The sequence below is a fragment of the Caloenas nicobarica genome, chromosome Z (genome assembly GCF_036013445.1).
Source record: "Caloenas nicobarica isolate bCalNic1 chromosome Z, bCalNic1.hap1, whole genome shotgun sequence".
Classification (NCBI taxonomy): domain Eukaryota; kingdom Metazoa; phylum Chordata; class Aves; order Columbiformes; family Columbidae; genus Caloenas; species Caloenas nicobarica.
This window is the reverse complement of record NC_088284.1, coordinates 32202596-32222052: the sequence shown is the minus strand read 5'-3', so window position 1 is coordinate 32222052 and position 19457 is coordinate 32202596. Positions and strand designations below refer to the sequence as shown.

Below are 19457 nucleotides of genomic sequence, written 5' to 3'. Positions count from 1 at the left end.
AATGCAGGCTGGTAATCTGCTATTTGGAAGATGTGGCTTCTTGGCAAATATAGGGAAGGGATATTACCAAATCCCACAGCACAACTTCTGATTTCGTTATCCGTTTCCAAACAGGAGTTTCCTGTTTAACTGCAATAAACTGTGCACCAAGAGGTATCTCTAAATCTATGTTTCTACGTGAGCCCATTCATTTAAGACAGGAAGACTCTGAATGCAGAACTGACTCTGATGCATCGTGACTATAAATTGCTTTTATTTTAAGCATTACTATAAAGAAGCATCATGCATTCAGAACGTGATGTCCGACTGTGTGCTTCTTAAAATTATATTCTCTACCCCTCCCCATATGTACCACTCATCAGTAACAACAGATGACGCCTTACAACAGGGGATTTGCTGCGATACTGGTTGGCATGCTGCTGGAGCAAATCCAGTGCTTTGGACTCAGTGGTTGATTTCACATTGATGCTTGGGCTGGTATTGACTTTCTCTGCCTCTTCTCTCCCTGACATCTTCCCATAAACTGGATAATGAAATCCTGGAGAGAGATAGGCCCCTGCAGGTAAACAATAAATACCACATCAAGTTACTGTTTTTACATTTTGGTTATATCAAGGTGGGAGGAGGGGATGCCAGGACAGAGGATAACATCAAAAACGGACCACGTGACTATCACAATGCATCTTTGCTCTTTGATTTCTTCACCTAGTTTACTCTGATGAATGGAGGTTATAAAGAGGGCTGAGCTGATAGCCATTTCAGTGAAGTTTAAGTGAAAGGAATAGTAACTAAAATGATTCTGACACTAAGTGCTTAGAATATTTTTATAGGCAATAAATTATCTGTCAGTCTAACAGTAATAGCAGACTGTCAAGGGTTGAGAAAACTGTAGCAGAGAACTGTGATAGTTCCTAAAAGGAACATCTTGTACTAAATCAGTTTCATCTACAGAACTTTCTCTAGTGGAAACACAAGCAAAATAAATGTCATCCATCAAGCTTCTAATTTAGCCTAGTTACTAACAGAAATATTAAAATGCAGGCCTTACTGCACTTTGAGGGTGTAAATTTTAACTAGTGTGGAAGGCAAATTTCAGAATACATACCAGGATAGCTGTGCATGAGGACAGGAGAGACTGCGCGATAGGCTGGATGGTTGGGATCGTACATCTGTGGATACGGATAAGCATGCAAGTACTGGATATATGACTGATGCTGACTCATTGGTGAGGAAACTGCTACTCTAGCACCCCGAGAGTCCTTCCAATTTACAGGAGTCTTTCGATCATCATTTTTTATCTTGCTCTCATCCATTGATTGAGAATCAGAACGCTTGACCTCTTTAGGCTCCTCTTTAATGCTTGCTAATGAGACAGGAAGGTTAGGCAGGGAACTTTCCTTATTAGGTGTTTTTCTAGGGCTATCTTCTTTTAACTTTTTCTCACGATCAAGTTCTTCTGATTTTTGCTGATCAAGGTACTTGGGCTGATAGACATAATGATGCCATGTTCGTGAATCTGGATCCTAATATGGAGGAGAGAAAAAATTTTGTTATGAACTTAGATATTGAAGTAAGATCGTTATTGATATTTCCCATAGTTCAGTTAATGTATTTTTAATAACTGTTTTAATAACATATCCCTATTACATAGAGGTTTGCTTGCTACAGAGTGTCTTGAGCTCAAAGTCAAACGAATATTCCCATGAAAAGAGCAAGACACTATTATCAAAATTAAATTCAATTGCTTCGTCTTATATCCTTCTTCATGCCTTTAACTAGTTTAATCATGAAACACATATGCATTGTATCAAAGTCCTGAGACCGTACTATTCATAAAATATTTTAATTAAAGCCCACAGAAAGATTTTCCCACTAGAGACAAAAAAAATATCTGCGAACCACAAAATGAAAGCTGGCTAATGAATATGCCAGAGCACTTAGATTACCTGGAACAATGAACCTGAAAAACTGATCTAGCTGGAAAGACGCTAATGCTGCCTGATATTACAGACATTTAGGAATCAGTGGAAGTCAGACATTAAGGCAGACTTCTTCAGCTGTCCGTCTTATTTCAAGTTTATAAAATTACACATGGATAAGTATTTACAGGATCACGACTACACAGTTTAAAGCACACATACAGGATATCATAAATACATTTTTGCATAAAATATTACATAGACCAGTTGATAGACATGTCATAGAATCGGGTAGGTGAGTTCTTTACAAGACTACACCAAATCACTGCTGAGCAGTAACTTTTTTTTTCTAATACAGGAAATACAAGAGCTGATTGTAAACACTGTCTCCAATTGATACACATTTATGGCACATGCAACAGAAATATAAGCACACAAGTAGATGCTTGGACACTCTGGTTCAAGTACTCATTTGAATCAGAAGAAATATTCTCCAACCTGAGGCTGTACTACCCCACTTCATTCAGAGCTCCCTAACGCCCAATCACCTGACCCCACCACATCTTGAAAGACAGCCCGTAAGGGTGAAGTCTGGGATGTGCCATACACCAGAACATGAAAGCATCAAGTATTGAGGCTCCAGTTTAGAGCACAGAGACAGTTGCGTCGCCTCAAATGAAGGCAGTCTGACATCTAAGAAGGTCAGCACAAAGCTACTGGATGAAATCCTGGTTCCACTGAGGTCAATGACAAACCATCACTGACTTCAGTGGAGAGTGGATTTCAACCATTGTGTAGGTCTGTAGGGGCTTGAGGTTGGTTGAGGAGAGAAGGGGAACTTAACGGTTTCAAAAAGGTCACCTTGGGTTAAGATAAAGAGCTGAGCTTCAAAGAACCAGCTCACCTATCTTTAGTAAACGCCAGCTGCCATTTAACAAAAAAAAAGAAACACTTCAAACCATGTTTCACATGTACTTTATAAGTCCTCTCACAATGAAAGCTGCTTATTTTGGTTGAAATTTCTCATTTCTGAACTAAGCAAATTGCTTAGAATTTACATCTGAAAGAGAAATCTAATTCTATTTTATTCATGCATGTAATTCAAAATAGTCTATTCAGGTCTCAAGCCTGGATTCTGTCACCACCTTGCGAGATTTTTTTTTTCTTTTCAAACAGCTGAACTGAAAGGTGTGTTGGTCTATTCACAGACTAAAGTACTATCTAGTGTGAAAAAAAGGATGGCAGAGCTTGTTTGGCTGCAAAGGTAGAAGAACATAGCAGAATCAGGCAAAACTTCGCATGACTTAATAAATCAAGACACTCTTGCTCCATTTCCTGTGATCTCACCTGTTTAAATCTGGTGGTTGGATCTACTCCTGTTTGCTTCATGGAGTCCATAACAGATTTCATCTCCACGGCCTCCTTTATGAGTTGGTGATTCTCCATTTGTTTGGCTTTGAAACTGTCAGACTGAAGCTGCTGCTGGTGATTGGAAAGGATCTGTGATTTGCTTGTCTCCTCACCTTTGTTAGGGACTGATGACCCTATTTTAGTGTTATTTTTGCTGGACTCTGGAGTTGAAGGGGCCTTTGAAATAGTGGCAGATGGAATATTCTTCTGCTTGTTGTCATCCTTCCCAATCTCCTTCAAGGGGGGTTCAGTCTTCCTTTCACAGTCCCTCCCAGTTTGTGCCATTTTCTGTTCTGCTAGTCTCTGGTCCTCATAGTATTTTTCATACTGCTGCCTGTAAGCAGGGTTAGAGGCCATTATGGACTTTTGGTCCATATAGAGCCCATAGGCATACTGTCCATAATAAAGTGACTGAGCAAGTGCAGGGTGTCTTTGTGTTATTACTGATTGATGCTGTGGCTGCAAATTAGAGGAAGTGCTTTCGCTTTTCTTGGCATCTGATGGTTCTGCCTTCTCTTTCTTTTCAGCCTCCTCCTCAGTCTCTTTCTTGATCTTCAGTCCCTGTGGGGTACTGCTGTTCCCAGCTGCTGGGACACTGACCTGTCCAGAGTGCATGTAACTTGGGGAATAATAAGGATCGTAGCCATGGTAATAGGGAGAATGGGACTCTTTCGCTTGAGCCGACTGTGCTGTGGCTGAAGAATGTCCTTTTACAACACCATCCTTATTAGAAATAATATCCGACGGAGAGCTGGCCTTTGACCTCATGCCCTCTGACCTGCTGTCAGAGCCACCGTCATCAGCCGCATCAGAAATATCTGAGTAAGCAGGGCTGTTGGTTTTAGCAGTGGCGCTATCGGCACCGTTTTGTGTCAATACGTGCAGTGGCGCCATGGCAGATTGTCCATTCACCAAAGTGCTGCATTCCATCCTGGAGGCGCTCCCTATGGAAGGGCTGGGCGCATTGTCTGTGAACGTGTAAACCTTATCAGCTTCAGCCTTAATACTTGCCATCCTGCTTTCTTGAGACTCTGACAGTCCATTAGCTAGCACTTCATTCTTGTTGAGATGGTCCTTTAAAAAATGTCCAGATAAGTCTTTCCCAGGCCCTTTTGAATCCTCCAGTTTTCCAAGCTTAGAATCCATCTTGGGGCTTCCTGTCTCCTTGCTTTCTTTGTCCTTTAGCTTTCGCTTCTCCTTTTTCTTTTTGTCCTTGAGGGATGCGAGAGCTGGGTTTACAGTGCTTGGCTCTCCCATAATTGTGGGCTTTGGTTGAATAGGTTTTAGCGGAGGGCTCTTTGGTGTAGCCTGAACAACAGTAGTTGTTAAAGAGGGCAGTCCTGGTATTGTCCCTGTAGTGGTGGTTGTAAAGGCTGCAGTAGGTATAGCTATTAATTGGGGTGGAGTCGGTGCTGGCGCTGGGGCAATGGGCCTGGCTGTTTTCAGTTTGGAGAGGTTTTTATCCACTTTGCAATTGTTTGCTTTCTTGCCTTTATCACTCAAACTTTTCTTGTCAATTAACCCTTCAGCCTCCAATTTTGGCATTTCGGTTTGCAAATTGCCATCTGCTACCGAGCAGTTATCCAGTGTGGCTGCCATATTAGAAATTACCGGAAGGCTGTTCAATTCACTGTTCAGACCCTTCTTTTTGCCAGAATTCTTGCCAGTTTTGGAACTGATAACTGAACTGGGGCCGTTGCTGGTCAATTCCCTTTTTCCTTTGGGGGTCCCTGGGGTAGTGATGGAGGAAGGAGATGTTGGAGCTTTTAGTGGATCAAAGCCAGGCAAATTTGTGCTCGGCTCACTGCATTCAAGTGCCACATTACTTAACGCTTCTTCACAGTCTGAAATTTTGTCTTCACTGTCAGGCTCAAACTCCAGTTTGTTTTCTGGGTCTAAATGTGCATGAGCCTGATGGTATCGTAGTCCATTAATGTGCTTGTACTTTTTGTTGCAGTTGGGGTGGGGACAGTCAATCAGCACTGGAGAAGAGCAGCCTTGGTCCAAAAAAGTAGTCTCAGGTTTCCCTTGTGGGGTGGTGGGAGTGCTTCTAGAGTTAGTACGAACACGTTTTCCAGATTTATTGTCCTCTGAACTGGAGTTCAAATCTAGCTCCATTGGAGGCTTAGTTTTTCTCTTGTTTGTGGATGAGGGACTGGCTTTGACTTCATCCATGGCACAGTTCGGGGGTGTCCTGCGCCCACTGGCGTTAAGACTCCCCCTTCTCCCCTTACCATTGGCACCACCTCGGTTCTTATTTTGAAGTCCTCTGGACTCTGCAAAACTCGCATCATTCCCAGGAACAGCTGCAGCTGCAGCGGACCTTGCCCGCTTTCCCCTGCCCCGTCCTCCACGCATTTCCAGGTCGCTTGTCGGTGATTCACAAAACCTATATAAACAAGAGCGGATTTCATGAGCAGGGGCTGTGAACTGAATAAATAACAAAACAGTATCCCATTCAATAACAGAACCATCATCATGTTAAAGGAAGGATGTCCTTCTTCTAAGTGAGAATATTACAGTCCCAAAGGACAAGTCAATAAAAAAAGACAAAAACAGTAAGAACAAAACCACCTAATTAGAACAATGGAGAGAAAGATTTTCCAAACTTACAGAAATGCATTTTTAAATTAATTGCCCTCTGAATCCCATATATTTCCCCTTCCCTCTCAAAAACACAAAACAAAAAGAAATAAAAACTCCCACCCGACATTTCAGAGTGGAACAGAGAATTACTCATTTCACTGGTGCATGTTTTCAATTATAACCAGTTGGTTTTTATTAATCTCTGTACAGTCTCTTGACAGAGGTTGGGGGTGAAAACACAGCAGAGAAAAAACAGACTCCGAATGATTGCCTACCTAGGAGGGGCCCAGTCATGCTTTGTGCAATCCAGCAGTGTTCCCACATAAGTCTTGTTCCTCCACGTAACATTTACCACTAGGACACCTGCCAGTGGGAGAAAAACAAAGCATTATCACAGTCAGAACAAAAATTGAGGTAGGCTTTTTGTTTTGCTCTCATTTTTTCTCTCCTTCCCCACAAAGTGAGAGCTTTATTCTCATTTGCTTTCAAACACTGTGGTCTATACTCTTCCTCTTTTCTGGTTTCAGTGACCTCAAGTTAAAACCCACAGGAAAGACTGCAAATGACAAAGATGACTCTGTGTGTGCGTGTGTTTGTGTGCAGGAGAGAGTATGTGCCTGTGTGTGTAATCAAGATACAGCTGACAGAAGGAAATGGGTGTTGCCATGTCCTGCTGTAAAACAGCAACACTCACCTCTTAATTTTGCTATTATTGCACATAATTGCTTTTGCTTGGCAGCCAGCCAGCATAAACTAAGCACCAGTTACAGTGTTTAAATCAGTAGGTGACTGAGAAGAATCTGCTTTGAACAATATGATAATGATGCTTCTATTTATTTGAAATAGCATATATCCAAACACGAAAACACACATACACATATGCACTGCAAGTTTTATTCAGCAGATATGGATGGAAATGTCTATTATTTGCGTTGTTTTTTCTTCTGTGCAAAGCGAGGAACTAGACGTGAAATTGCAACCATACAGTAAGGAGGAATCATAATATGGAGAAAGAGGGATCATTTAAAAAATGTAATTTAATTGCTTTCCCACTGATAAATTTTATTACATGTAAATTCATCCGTCCACCTAAAGCCGCCTTCTAATTCTGGTTTATTTGAATTTCCCCTGTAAAATGCCTGCACAGTAAGGATATCCTAAGCAACAAAAGAGATGTGGCAGATGCCATTCAAATGTTTTCAGGTTGCCCTCAAACACTTCTTCACATAACGTATCATCATGTTTATGGACTAGCCAGCGTAACGACCCCTTATTCATTAACTTCTGCAGATAAACACAAAGTAGTATTATTGAACCAGCAATCTCTTCTCATTAGAAAAGACACTGAAATAAAACCCCACATTTTACCTAGAAAAGAAAAGCATGATGCAAAATGCTTCCAGTTTATGAGAAGCATGAAGACACAAACTCACAGCTGCCAGCGTTGTGATTCGCTTTTCCTCTACACTTGCCTTGTTCTAGCTGTAGCCTTTCTGTAACGGATATAATAATGGCATTGTGCCAGAATGCTTCCAGCTGGTCTTTTTTCTTTGTCTTACCAGTGCGATTTCTAATTTTGTACTAAAACAATCCCTCTCTGCTGCACCAAGGTAAACATGCAACCAGCGCTTATTTCCTCAGGGGCCTTTTAACAGCGGGGAAGCATTTGAAGTGTTGTTAGCGGAGGTACCAGGGAAGAAGGGATTTCCTCGAAAATTCTCTGTAGCAGATTTGAAAATTATTCCCCATCTGGTTTTAAGTTGCATCATGATAAGGCAACTAGAATTTTGTATGCTGGGGCTACACGGTCTGAAGGATGAAAGATAAACGGCTCTTCCAGCTAGGGTCAGACCCAGCCTCTGAACACCTAGAAGGATTAGGGTTAAACCGCTATGCTGTATTTTTATGATCTACGCAAACTTGGCAGCCTGGAAAAGAACCAAACACCTCTCACCCTCGCTCCTTTTGAATGGAAACCACCGCCAGAGTAGGCAGTGGTGGGGGCAGGGATCTGGGGCTGCCGGCGGCCAAGGGCGGCCTGGCAGGCCCCGGTGGAACCGTCCCCCATGCGTGTGGGGAGCAGGAGCTTCCGCAGCGCCCCTGGCACCGGCACCAGGGCGGAGGGCAGCGTGTGGGCTCTGGGGACAGCAGGTGCTGTGTCATGTTCCTCGAGTGCTGAACTCGCGCCATGTCTTGAATCCTCCAGACCCACCAAAACGTATGGGCAACAAATGTGGAGACCAAGAGGAGATCCACCAAGGAAATATTTGTCAGTGGAAACTGTTTCTCTCAACCAGCAACTGCAAGCTATGTTCCCCATCTGCCACTCGCACACTAGAGAGAGGCATTAAAAAAGTGTTTCTGTGGTAACCTTGATGCTTTTCCTCCACCTCAACAGCTTGTCGGCTGTGACTCCATAGTGCTTTGAGTGAAAATCATGGGTATTTTCCACTGCTAAATTCTATTGTGTCACACAACCCATCCCCCTGCAGCAACATAATTGCTCCCTACTGTCCATTTGCCAGTGTTCGTCCAGTCTCCTAAATGCACAAAGTGAAAACGGCTTTCTGAATTCCCATGGAGTATTATGGGAGAATTAACTGTGCCTTTCATTTCCCCCCCGCCACTAGTTTAGCTTTATCCTTTGTTAAAATGTATTTATTTATTTTTTTAATCAATGTGTATCCTTAAATAAGTCTCCATCTTCCTTAGTATTTGTAATCTGTCTCTGCATGTTCTTTATTTATTTATATAACAGACCTAGTAATATTAATGAAGAAGGCGAAGTAGAAGGCATGGAGTAGGTATAATAATGAAAACCCTGAAATCAATACACATTTCAGTAATTCTTAGAAGACATTCAAATGACCTTCCAGGGTAAGGAAGTCAATACTTCAAAAGCAAACACAAGTAAATTCTCCCTTAAAGTCAGCTACATTTAGCATCTCATTATGTTTGTTAGTCTTAGCAAAGGCCCTAGTATGTAAGTAAGAGGAAAGATTAATCTCCATGCTGTGTTAGAACAACTGTGGCAAGGAATAAATTTCCTTTCCCTAATGAACAGCCCATTTCTCAGCCACAGGTAAAATTCCACAGAACTGGCAGTGAAGGTAGCTCATTTAATCTTCTAAGATTATCGTGGAAATGGGTCAAGAGAATACAAGTAACATGGGAGATAGCACTGACCCCCCCCTAAGGAAACATGCAACTGGAGGTTTATTAGACCAAGCACTGGAAAATGAAAAGAGAGATGAGAAAGCTAAGTAGTCCACGCTACATACCAGATGCACCGCTGAAGACAAAGGATAACTTTTGCTGCACCCAGTCAGGATGTACTATTACAAGTTTCTTTGATCCAAAATACTTGTCCTAGCAGAGTTCAAGCTCAGAACAAAAACTCATGCTGGATCTCCTCCACCCTGTCTGGGAGGCAGTACACAAATAGTACCACAGCAATCTCCAGTTCACCTTCGAGTATTGCATCTGAGTGCACTGAGCATGCAGTCACAGATGCACTAACCCTTCTCTGAGTTGTTCCAACTCTGCTTTTGAGCATGTGTGTCCTGGGTCATAGCTCTACACATAATCCCTCCACCTTCTGAAGTAAGTAATACATCACATAAAGGATCAAACCTCACTGAGGCTGTGTCCAGTCACAAGAAGTCCCTGTAATGAGAGTTCCCATTACATTTGACTACACATAGACACTACACATCCTGTAACAATCATCTGTTTAGCATTGCCTGAACAAGAGTGAAAAATGCAAAGACAATCTGAGGAACCCACACGTTTCATAATGTCTGAATACAGATACATATTTTACCTTAAAGCCCAAGAGACTAAACTATTTAAAGTAACCATTACTGAAGAATAGGAGAAAAATTCAGATGCGTGTAATGCAGTGGAGCTGAGGGTATCAGGGCTCTAAGATTACAATTCAGGAAACCTGGCCAAATATCTAGTCCTGTTCTTCTGAGGTTGGATCAAACAATAGTGAATATATTCTGACAGCATGCAAATGTTTCTTCTACCAAGTAAGGGTGTCAACTCAAGAGTCTAAGCAGTTAGCAGAGCACAGTTCACTAACTTTGGATGTAATAGAGACACACTCAGCCTAAAATGAGGGTGTAAATTTCTTGATTTAATTTAGTTTATCATTCCATTTGCAAACTACATAACTACACACAGTGTATCTGAAATTATCAATATCCTCTGCAGTCTTCAGTGTCAAATATCCTAAATTAAAGCAGCCAATAATAAGAAAACAAAAATTTAAAAAGTTACTACCCATGCTACTCTTTATCATTAACGAGTAGAAATAGTAAGTGGTGAACGTGTTATGTGTAAGAATTAAGAAACAGTGTCTAACACAAGAAAATGGGGTTGTGTTACCTAGCGGTTTTACAGGTCACCTACACTACCTTTTCTGCCAAAAATCATTATTAGCCAAGGCAAGATCATACACAAAAGCCTTAATGTACAGCCAAGGTGCACACAGGATATTACATAGTGCCCACAACTGTCAATGGAAGTCCCTCCTTTAACATCAAGAGGAATTTAATTAGCCTGTTAGGAGCAAGAAAAGATTCTGTATTTTGCTCTCTTCCTGCACAGTGCATGTACCATTATGAGCTTTTTTCTTTATTCATCACATTCGTAACTACAATGTTTATGGCAAAGAATTACCCAACAACAGACAGGAAAAGCTAACACATGCCTAGAGGAGCAAAAAAACATTTTACATAAACAGTTCTGATAGATGTAATGATCTGTACAAAATAACTGAGACAATTTGTACCTGGATTTTATTATGGCATGAAAGGTCACATGTCACAAAAGTGATCTGCAATAAAATTATTTTCAGAAATCTACAGAAAGAAGCACTTTTTCTGATTTCTGTGGATGCGATGTATCTGTTCTCTTTCCCCTCCCCTCCTTCTTTTCAGTGACTGCATAACAAAGACCAGAACTAAAATTGGCTATTCACAATTAACTCAATTTATAAAATGAAATACGTCATCACAAATTGGAAATGAACTACCTAAATTCGTTGTTCATTATTTGAAAAGAGAGCCATACTCTTTTAAAGTCTGCCTAACAAGTACAGATGTGCTATTTTGACATAAAAACAACCACAAGGCACCTTCAGTATCAAGCCAGGGTACCATGCATGTTGACTACCTTGACAAGCTACACTTGTAGCCACATCAAGCTTTTAAAGATCTACTCAGATCTAACAGGATACACTCCTGCAGATATTCTTTCATCTAAACAACAAAAGACTGAAGGATCTAGTCTAAAATAGATACTAATCCTTTTTATTTCTTGACTCTGTTTCCTGCAATGGACATAAGCCAAGAATTTTTATGCTTTGTATTCAAAACTTTGAAAATGAGATCATGTGGTTAGGAATCAAATTATCACATTAATATCTTAAATGCAGGGCCCAGTTTTTGAAAATACTGGCTTTAGAAAACAAACACATGCGAAGTCCAATATAAGTAGACATTACTCAATCAGACTGAAAAGCCTGACTTAATGCTTACAGCATAGGCTGCTTTTGTGTCCAGATCACAGCAACTGCTACAAAATTCTGTTTCGGTTCAAGTTGATTATTTTCCCAGAAAACTCAAAGACCAGTTATCTGAATGGGTAAATGGGTATGCGTTCATTTTTGTAAAAGGAGCTGTTCCCTCTATTCTTAGTTGAGAATCAGTTCTAAAGTAGCTGCAAAATTCTGGAGAAAGCAGATATGTGTGAAGTCTTTCTGAACAATTCTGTAAATGATTTGTTGAAGAATATTTAAATAATTTTCCAAAAGTAGAAATAATTTGTTTGCTTTTCAGTCACCAAAAGCCACTTATGTTTAAAAAGTCATGTAAGTCACATATGTTTAAACATAAAAGGAGTCCTATTTGCTCAAAAGTCTCATTTGGTTAACAGTTTTGCCTCCTGCCTTTACTATTCTGAATGCCATTTTAGACAACTTTTGCTGATGCCAGAGGAAGATCTTGGAAAGTACACTATGCTTTGTAGTAATTTTTATAAGATTACTTCTAAAAAGTTTAATATGATAAATTCCTATAGCAATATTCCTGTGGCATAGCAGCTCTTAAGGCTGAGATACAATTCTCAGTACTGAAAAGGCATCACGTCATCACTTGATGTAACATTACAGCAAAATCAATTCCACGTATCCCTACGATCAGTGAATCCACAAATTCATTTGCAAACCAAATTGCCTTTTGTCCCAGCGTTGCCAAGTACAAATAATACAGACATGCCTGGGACAGCCAAACCACAGCATATCTGTCATCAGAGACTACACAGCCACCATGGGTTAAACACATTTTATTCCACATCTGGTACTGCAAAATTTTTAATTCCACATATATCTATTTGGCATCACTATTCTAACAGAACCGAAGTATATTAAGTGCAAAAAGCCACAAGATGAAAATCTGTAATTTTAGGATTATCTCAAGTTTTTCATTGCCATTGGTTTAGTAAGAGCAGTATAATTCATTTGCCTCCGAACATCCACCACGTCATCATCAATCCCAGAGCCACATATACACCTGCAATTCATCCAGGCATAAAAAACACAGAACAATGTTTATGTTAGACTTGCAATGCAAATGGCTTATTTCTCCCTGATTGCTTCCATCAAGAAGGTAATCTAAAATTAACAGTAAACATTCTACGTATAAAGTCAAGTCTTCCACAATGAATACTGATCTGGTACACATATAATTTATTTACTACTTTAATCACACTCTGTATCTAGCATGGCACATGAACTTAACTACATCTACAGCAGGTGCACATGTAAAAGACATCAACATCAGCAAGCCTGAGAATGTAATGACTGTCAGGTGGCCTGGAAATGCAAGACTGGTGGACTTTTTTTTGTTGTTGTTGTTTTGTTGGTTGGGGTTTTGATTTTGGTTTTTTTAGAGCCCTACTGCTGTGCTGAATGTTTGAAAAGTCATTTAAACACATCCTGTAATCAAACCATCTGGAGCACAGATCTGCAATTAGTCATCCTGGACACTGGACTTTATCTGAACAAATACTATATAGCAATGAAGCTGAGAAGATTGGATAGCATTAACGAAAAGAAGCATAATGAAATACTGCTGATAGAGTCATAAACCTTTGAGATGCTTAGCCGTGGTGTTAATTTAGTACTTTATGAAAGCATAGTAAGCTTAAAGGTTAAAGGGCTGAGAGGCTAAAACCTGCTATTTAGTTAACGTTGCCCTGCTGGAGGCTAAAGAAGGTTGGCATCACTCTAGCCAAATAAAGTACAGCAGCTTCTTCAACACCATAACAAACTTAGTTCATATCCATGTGATTTCCAGTAAATTCTGAGGTTATGTCCACCTAAATTTCATGGACACTTCATTCAAATGGCATGCCATTTCCTTCCCCCTTCATTATGAAGTCATCCGTACAGTATATTTAGAGTAGCAACCACCACCATAGCTTGAAAAAGCTGCGTTATACTTTTAATGATACACAAACAAAACATATATTCCCTGGACTTGCATTATACACTGCCATTTGCATTCAGAAAAGAAGCATCAGCTATACAATGAGGAGTACCTCTTGAAGCCATGGAGTTGGGCCATCAAGGAGATAACTTTTTCATCCCACATAACTCTGTTTTCTTAATCTAGAGGTTTATAGAATAAACACTGAAATAACTGAAGAAGCCCTGTTTCCCCATGTGCCCCTGTGCTTAATACACAAAAGAACACACAGGCACTTCCATCACTGTCACATCTCCCATAGCCTTTGTTCTGAAGCCTGATGAGCTGTATTGATTTGGGAAAATCATGGAGCTTCTTGGAAAACTAGACTATTCTTACTAGCTTATTCACTGCCATCTATTTCTTTCTCATGAAGACAGCTGGTCAATATTCAGTTGAATGGTCAGCTAGAAGAAGCTCTGGTTTCTTTTATTTTTCTTGCCTCTGTAGTACCATTATCCTTTTCCAGCATCAGTATAAAACAAAAGAGGCGTTATGAAGACTTGTTGCTGAAGGTGAGCTGCAATGGCTCAGTGATAGCTGGACTGAAATGCTAAAGGCAGGTTGGCTTTGGAAAACAGGGCAGCATCTAATCAAAAAGCCTGTGTCCTTTATCAGTTATAATAACAATTTTTGAGTGTATATTTCTTCTAAAGACAGTCTGCCTAACAAATAACCAATAAGTAAGATCTAAATGCAAATAGGGCAGAAAGATAAACAAGTAGTCCTAATCAAATACAAGGCTACATTTTACACTCATTAAAAGTGCAACAAAAGACCCAATGAAAACTGGGTAATACCCCAGAAAGTACATCGGATTGGATCCCAAATGCTTTTTAGGTTTATCCACAACTGAAAATACAAGCTACTTAGAATGGTGGTTTTGAAAACTATGAAGCAACAGCGACCAACATAATTTTCTCCTGTCAGATTTATATCAAAGGGATTAGATTTCGACAGGACTAGGAAAACTTTCAGATAAATTGCTGTTACACCTCTTGAATGTCACACCACATGTCTGCAGTGTTTACAGGAAAATGTGCCACTACTGTTATTATAAACTAACAATAGATTTCTGACCTCCAGAGTACAACTAAAGATTTGCTTTTGCACAAACCTTACCTTTTCTTTGGCCAGAGTAACTGAACCACTTCACTGTTCTACTGAAGCTTGAGAATAAAACTGCAGTCTTACTTTATTTCAGCTGACACTAAAAATGCAAGTTGAAAATCATTTAACATCTGTGTGTTCTGAAGAAAACCAAATCTGTTTCAGAAATAAAGTATTTTGTTTCTAGCAGATTTTTTCTCTTTTACTTCAGTAATCATAACTGTGATTCACATAGCCTGACATAGAAAAATGTCAGTCTCAAGAAGGAAATGCCATTCTGTAATCCCCTGAATTTCCCACTCGCTTCTCAAGGAGTGCTATTTCAGCTCCTATATTGCTGCCCTGTGGAACACATGGACACTCTTCTGCCTTCCACTAGAGCAGAAGAAAAAGCCCCACAATCCACTACCTTTGCTTGTTCTCTAATACCATATGTCACTTGAGATAAGCAACAGAACACAGAGCTTTTCAACTCATCTGTCACACTTGCTTCCTGCAGTTTATATTAATTACAGGATCTCTTCAGCTACTGATTTCTCTCCTAAAGTCTTTCACCCCTAAAAGCAACTAAATAGCAAAGCAAAACAAGACCAGAGTGTAGAGAAAAGCAGTAAGATCGAAAAGGGAAAACCAAAACCACTTTTTCCTACCCTGACAAGCATTCAGGAGTTCCTTTAAGAATTATCTGCCTCTATTCTTCATCTCAGACACTAGACCACAGAAATATTGTTTTCATCAGCAGACTGTTGAGAAACAACTGCAGAAATAGGGAAGTGTGTATAAATTTGTGTATGCATGTATCTATTAAAAAAACAAATAAACAACAACAACAAAAACAGAAAAAACAAACCCACAAAACAAAAACAAACAAAAAACCCTCTTAAGGAGCTTATACATTTTTGTTTTTCTTCCTAAGGTCAGTATTAGGATATCTCAATAGAAGTTTGTGTCCAAGCTCTGAAGTCTGCTACTGTAGGAGCAATTCACTTGGTGATTAAAAACCAAGAAATAACAGATGCCAAAATGCACCTATAAACCTTCAGGTGTGTTTGGTGCTTAGCTCCCCAGTGCTCTACATCATGATAAAGAGCTGCCAGGTGCAAACAGTAGTACAATTATTTATCAAACAGTGGAGCAGCTAATGAAACATAAAGGAATGGGAGACAGAAGAGAGAGAATTTGTGGAAAAGAAACAGCAAGGATAAAGAAACAGTTCCAAGCCCAAACCATGAAAATGCTTCCAAATCTGTAGACTGCAGATACCAGAACTGCAGTCAAGCCAGGCAGACAATTCTGCTCATCCTCAAAGGGCTGCTGCTGATCCATGTACCTCATTGGGATTGAGACGCAGAGCCTCTTATAAATTATGATGCTTTATTTAAAGTCAAAGCATTCATTTGCTTTTGTGCCAGCTTTGGATTCTTTTCATCTCTAGCTACCAGGCCCAAGAGAGAACACATTCCTGTAGCTCTGCTGGCAGCCAGCTGTGGCCTCAGTAAATCATAAAGCCTCCTAACAAGCCATTCTTTACAAAGGACAACCGCAGCTACTAGACATGATAACTTCTCTATTATTCCACTCACTGGAATTTAAAACAGCAATTTAAAGCAGTGGCTGAACACACTGAAAATCTACCGAAGTGCATTTTACATCTCTTTTTCTCTCTACATTAAGCTTTGCTTATTTCAAGAAGACTTCATTGTCCTCAGCCTGGGTAAAGGGTAAGTGAATATCTGAGACAGACACATCCAAGAAAAAGGGGAAGAAGAAAAGGGGAAGAATTTGGGATTTATTTTGCAAAGCTCCCCCAGGATTTCTTATTACAGCTAATAGGAGACAAGTACCTCTTCTTTCAGCTTGTGGGACTTGGGGGGACTCATCTTTTATGTTTGTGGAGGTAAACTCTGTTAAAATCTTAATACAGTAATAACCCTACCGTGAAACTTCACAGTAAAATATATAAGGCTAAAATTGGTGTACAGTCAAGCATGGGATGTACTTTAGAGTCCTATGAATACTGCAACTGTAAATGAGTTCTGTCTCTTCTACCTCTCTCCCACCCATGCACTAAAAAGGAATCAATCAAGTATAGTAAGGTGAGGCCCACCATTCCACTTTTTTCTCTGTCTAGGAAAAGCAGATAAAGAACCTTACACATCTGAGGCTCTTGTTCCTAGACAATTGCTTCAGTTTAGGATTTGGAGTAATCTTATTGTAAGGTCTTTTGTTGCTATAGTTAAGAGATTAAAATTGAAACTATGCTTTAAACTCCACCTTTTAGACCTGAAAACCACAAGACAAATATTATGCATGGCCAAGACTAAATTCTACATAATTTGTACAGCTCTTATCCCACAAACTACTTCTTTTCCTTAAAAAGTAGTTGGCAGTGCTGTCCTTCCTATTATAAAACTCTTGTATTTTAGTGGAGGAAAAGATGCCCATATCAAAGTATTTCAGCAACACACCTAAGAAGACACCAGTTCTTTTTTGTAAACAAGCCTAATGAACTATGACTAATAGTGTTCTCCCTGAGAAAAAGGTAAAGGGGCTTTTGTTAGCCTCTACTACAGCAAAGTACTAATATTACTGGGACAGAACAAAAATGACCTACTTACCAACTAACCAACATCAACAGGTGTCAGAGTTCCGCAGAACAGTTCACTATGATCTTTTTCCTCTGTTTTAAATTACATCCCAAATGAATAAAGTAGTAAAATATCTAGTCAACCAGTTGCCTTATTTCAGGTGCTTGTCAATACTTACGCAATGCAAGGGTAAGCTACAGCAAACTGACTTCCCACTAGTGATCAGTACACTTTCTGCTAGGCTTCTCTTGCCAGCGACTGCTTGGACAATTTTCCTGTAAGTGTCTGTTGTGCAGGATGCCCCAATTTCTCCACTGATAAGAGCCTGGCTAGTTTTCCCTGACCTGCTGTGAACTATGCCACTACTACAGCTTTTTCATGCACTACTACAGCTTTTTCATGCACTACTACAGATTTTTCATGCACCAGAGCTGATCCACCTTTGACCCTCATAGGTTTAGAAACAAACTATTTAGACACTGAGGACAGACCAGTGATGCAAAAAAGGTAAGTAAAATCTTAGGGTTCTAGGAATCCTGCCATAAGTTAAAAATCTCCACATTTCTTTTGGCAATGAAACATCCTCAAAGGATCATCACAGGCATGCCCTCCCACATTAAAGTACAACCAACACGACCAAAGAAACACATATTTTAGTATTAGCAGACTACTTTCCTGTGTCACTAAAAGAAAAAAAAAAGGCTGGACTTTCAGACATGACTTAATTCTTCCCTTGGTAAGACAAACAATATCAAGATAAAGCCTGCTTTAGTCGAGGATCTACACACAAATTTCTGTATAAATTATTGACTGCACTTTGGCCTCATCTGAAATGTTGGCCCCTGAGGCTGATAAGCTCTGACCCCAGGTGGCACATCCAACCCTCTCACAAGAGGCAGGAACATTATTGCTTTGCACTGAGGACTGCAGCCCAAGAGCCAATCAATCAAGCTCTCTGACAGGTTTTACAGCCTCCTCACATTAGGCCTAAGTCAAACTCCATGGCTCCTATTGTATTCTTTCTTCCTCTGCTCTCATGAAGTTAGAGCAAGTCCAAGGCTTCAATGAAAAAGAAAAGCTATTACGAGCAGCTCAGAGTTTATTGACTCTGAGCTGTACAACAATGGCCCAAAAGCCTTTTCCCTGAAAGTAACACATTCATAATTGCTAATAATCATCAGCGACAAAGATCAGCCCTTAGGCACATACTTGTGTGAAAGAAAGGTGTAACATTCAAACAGCTAGACTCGTCATCTTCACATACTGAGAAAGATTTCCTAAAATAATTTTATGCACTGCAAGAACACTAACCTTTCAGTCACACAGAACTGTCATACTGTTCCATAACATAACTTGTGTATTAGAAAACCATTGACCAAACCAGATTTGATTAAAAATATCCCTTTTGGAAATATGCTATGCTAACTGTGGACAAACAGATACATTCTTCTTTAGTCACTCTATAGTATTTCAAAATCAATATCACATTGTGCTCAAAATTGAAAAACACTTTCACAACTAATCACCATGTCATTATTTTTCCTTAGCATTCTCCTGAGGTCTAAAGAGCATTTAAGTGGGACTCTTACATGCTTCACACGGTATACCGACTTGTCTTTGAAAGCATTCACTCTTAATTATTACTATTATTTTTAAACAACTGTGTATCACATCAATTGCATGCATAAATCTTACTACCACTAACAGGTAATTTACGAAATCATAATGTGCTGTCACCAAATATGCAGAAACCCTTTTTTTTGTGTAAGATTTTCAACACTGCGTAACGTGACTAGATTTTACAATTGCCAAAGTCTTCTATGTATTTTTTTTCTATTAATCAAAGTTAAAACGTGGGGGGAGGGGAGGAAAGTTTTTTTAAGGACTAGTTTTGATAGGAATGGAACTTGTGATCAACTTGCAGAAACCAACTGCGCTAACTCGAGAGATCAGTTTCTCTGGATATTGAAACGGAAATAAGAGAGTGGCTTTTTTTTCCTTTTTGTTTTTTATTTTTTAAAGTTAACTAAGCTGTAGCTTCAGACGATACTGACATAACTTCAGCTAAAAGTTGAAGGATAATCTAATTTCAAATTACAGAACAGAAATTGATAGCCTTAATGAATATTTATTTACTTTCTTAAACCTGAATATCGGTACTAAGACAGTGAGAGGCACTTCAATTAAACTGTTTCATCCACGTATTTGTTAGTGCACCGACCTCAGAACTGGACTGAACTGGTAAGAGATTTAGAGACCTTTCTGGGAAGGTGCTGGTTGAAAGAACAGCAGCTTCCTTCTGCTAAATC

At 39.7% G+C, this 19457-nt stretch overlaps 1 protein-coding gene across 4 annotated transcripts in view; it reads right to left on the bottom strand.

The window, feature by feature from the left end:
* The window catches only part of ZNF608 (zinc finger protein 608), an 88455-nt gene that overhangs the window by 3080 nt on the left and 65918 nt on the right, over positions 1–19457 (bottom strand). For all 4 annotated transcript variants that reach the window (XM_065656876.1, XM_065656874.1, XM_065656877.1 and 1 more), the window contains exons 4-7: positions 6191–6278; positions 3267–5718; positions 1106–1523; positions 384–556 (exon numbers count right to left, since the gene is read on the bottom strand). In XM_065656876.1, coding sequence (XP_065512948.1) covers positions 384–556; positions 1106–1523; positions 3267–5718; positions 6191–6278 — 3131 coding nt within the window. The remainder of the gene's footprint in view (positions 1–383; positions 557–1105; positions 1524–3266; positions 5719–6190; positions 6279–19457) is intronic.